General features: G+C 34.3%; 1 protein-coding gene across 1 annotated transcript in view; it reads right to left on the bottom strand.

Moving 5' to 3' along the window:
• The window catches only part of MMP16 (matrix metallopeptidase 16 (membrane-inserted)), a 190,252-nt gene that overhangs the window by 89,698 nt on the left and 97,212 nt on the right, over nucleotides 1-3,342 (bottom strand). The window contains exon 3 of the mRNA XM_009334216.1: nucleotides 1,193-1,315. Coding sequence (XP_009332491.1) covers nucleotides 1,193-1,315 — 123 coding nt within the window. The remainder of the gene's footprint in view (nucleotides 1-1,192; nucleotides 1,316-3,342) is intronic.

Below are 3,342 nucleotides of genomic sequence, written 5' to 3'. Positions count from 1 at the left end.
CGGGGACTGGCTGGGCATCGGTCAGCGGGTGGTGAGCAATTGCACTGTGCATCACTTGTTTTGTATATTATTATTATTATTATTTTATTTTATTTCAATTATTAAACTGTTTTTATCTCAACCCACAAGTTTTTCTCACTTGTGCTCTTCCAATTCTCTCCCCCATCCCACCGGGGGTGGGGGGAGGAGTGAGTGAGCAGCTGTGTGGTGCTCGGTTGCCGACTGAGGTTAAACTACAACAGTGTGTAACGTCTTAAAATAGAACTCTCCAATTCAGACATAAGCCATAGTATTGACACAAAGTTACTAATAAAATTATTTCTTCACTGTGGTATGAAGAACAGTCTATATGACCATTAGAGCTTATGAACTTAAAATTTAATACTTATATGGGTTTATGAATAATGAATTTGAAAACTATTTTATCCCTCAGAATTTACCCTTGTTAGATATTACAGGAATCCCAATGAGGCTGTGTAAATTTTCAAACAGGCTGTATTGGAATCCTTGGTTTGCTGACAAATTATGGATTTTATATTATATATATGACACTTTCTTTTGTGGACAGAACTCTAGCAAGTACACAGTTTGCACCTAACTTTCCCTGCAAAGATCAGATTTGACAGTAGGCAGCAAACTGTGTAAACTACATGCCAGACTCAAGAGTTACACAGATGTACAGCCCCACATAGACCCCTATGCCCATCATCATGTAGGCAGGAAATGGCTGGGTCAGTGACTCACCAAATTATAACCAAATTCATTTGTACTTAGAACAGACCTGTAGGCACCTACATTTTTCAGAGACTGACTCCTTTCAATAACGTATTTTACGTACTTAAAGTAGAGATCTGAATGTCATTACAGCGTTCCCAGTTTCAGAGCAATGTTCCCTGAGAAGCTGCCAAGAGGGTTGAAAGGTAAGATTAAGGACATATTGGGTGTTAAATCGATGCTGAAAGCTTCAGAGAATTTACCGCTAACTAAATGCATGCAATTTTAATCCAAGAAAATAATTTGGTTCTTATGTAGCACATACATACTTATCCTATCTAAATCGGCATTTTTATATCACATATTAATAATAAAATTCTCAAAATATTGAAAAATATTTCAGAAATTTATATTTACTTTAAATTAAAAGTCAGCACTACTAGTGACATTTATATATCTATATGAATATCTCTGGTACCTGTAAGTGATATGTTTGTGTTGCCATTTCTGTCCTGTTAATGCATAGCGTTTCCGACGAATGTTAAATTTGGAGCTACCTCTTGTTTGGTCAGGCACACCACATCGAGGCTTCTTCATCCAGCTGCAAGAAACAGCACCACATAGTTAAAGCAACAAGAAAGAAAAATCATAACCCAACTAATAAAAACATCATACTTTTCTGAAGTTACAATATTATCACTTTTGTGTCTCATGCAACAATGACTAACAAAAGGAACAGTTATCTTGTTACCAGACATATAGTTTGTTGAACTTCATTGCATCCCATGACATTCAGAAACCAATTTATTTGCTGTTATTTTTCCTAGTTTTCTTTTGCTACAGCCTCTGAACAAAGCCTTCACAACTGGACAAGTCTTTCATAGTCAATAATTTATTCTGATTTATTCAAGGTAATTATGATCTGTAGTACTAACTTGCTTGCTGAAGGTGAAGTTATACACAAAGATTTAGTCAAACCACTAGTTCCTAAATTATTCTTTGTATTCTGTGATCTTTCTCTTTTGTCTCATTGTCATGATATTTAAACAAGCCTCAAGTTCTTTCAAAGAGCCTAGTCAACTGCCAGATTTTTTTTTTAATTCAAGATACTGAAACTGCTAATTTTATGATATTATTAAGTTCTTCTAACTCTTTTTCCACACAATGAAGAGTATCTCACTGCAGCTGTAAGCTCCTAGTGGTGATATTTAACTCAAGAATTCTGCTGAATAATATTTAATGTTCTGCATAAAATCAAGCTGAAAAGGTCTAAATCACAAACAACAAAAATGACCATCATAGCAGCACCAGGCTTTCCACAGAAGTGCTCCATTTTTACAGTGGCCTTCAATATTTCAATGTTCTCCAATATTTTAAAAACTTCAAATCTGTCAGCATTCCAAATATGTCAAAATTAGGATGATATCTAATTCAAAAGCATGAGTTCAACAGCAGTATCATTGAACTGTTTCTTACTTGTAGTGTAAGGGGTTATTTAGTTTGAGTAAAAGTGAACAAAATTCAGCTGAAGTTATTATTTTATATGAGCTGAATAGCTGCAGAACAAATTGCCATCAGAAAGATAGTAAGATTAAAGACATTCACTGCATAAGTAAAAGACAAATCTCCTGTGTTACTTTTCCAGTTCATGTGACTATTTCTGTCATGCCACATAATTACTTATGTAAAAGCTATAGTTTTCAGACGGTATTTACCACAAGAGTAGTCATACCCTATATTCAGGCTTGCGTGAATGAATTTCTGACCATTAAACTGGCATTTAAGCATTGTTTCATAAATAAATATACACACAGCAGCTGTATGTATGTATGACTGGATGACAGAAAAGTAATTTGAAATGTCATCTCAGAACGTAGACTCCTTTTAAAACATGCGCAGGTAACAAAAACTCAAAAAAATCCCCGCCAACCATCTTTCATCTTTTCCAGTAGATATTCTTAGTTCAATATAAGCAAAATGAAGAAAATCATCTTGTTTTGTCCAAAAGAAAACATGGAATATTTGCAGTACAAAGAAGTAACATGTGTGTGTATGTGTGTATAAAAAACTACACAATCTAATGAAATCATTGATTTTTCAGTTCTGTACTCAAGGAATGAGATGTGTATTGTAAGTTTTACACCTAGTAATACAAGACAAACCATATTGCATACTGAATTAATTTTAAGATATGGGCTAATCCAGTCAAAATCAGACACACTCATTTTCATAAATCTGAGTGAAGAAGTTTGAAAGTACAGCCAGGCTTATATCACTTCATATATGCTGTAGCTATTCATATATAGCAAACTATTGTTTAAATGCATAAGTAAGAGTTAAGCTCACCAACATGTACAAAAATACAAATTTTTAGTGATAGTACCAATATGGCACTACACCCCACTTGCACTGATAAAGACTGTAGAAGTGCCTGCAAAAACTTTGATGGGTGACACATCCATCAAGTAGTACAAGTGGGGAAGGCAAAACTTATGAATTTGCCTGAACTGAAGACACTGAGTTCGTAGTTACCTGTTTTAAATAAGAAACAGATTGATTTGCTCTAATTTCTGGTCATAATAATTACAAAGTATGTGTGGCACATAAAACAGTTTTTTGTATTTGCAA

The sequence above is a fragment of the Pygoscelis adeliae genome, unplaced genomic scaffold (genome assembly GCF_000699105.1).
Source record: "Pygoscelis adeliae isolate BGI_AS28 unplaced genomic scaffold, ASM69910v1 Scaffold381, whole genome shotgun sequence".
Lineage (NCBI taxonomy): Eukaryota > Metazoa > Chordata > Aves > Sphenisciformes > Spheniscidae > Pygoscelis > Pygoscelis adeliae.
The sequence above is the reverse complement of the archived record's forward strand: the minus strand, read 5'-3'. Positions and strand labels throughout refer to the sequence as shown.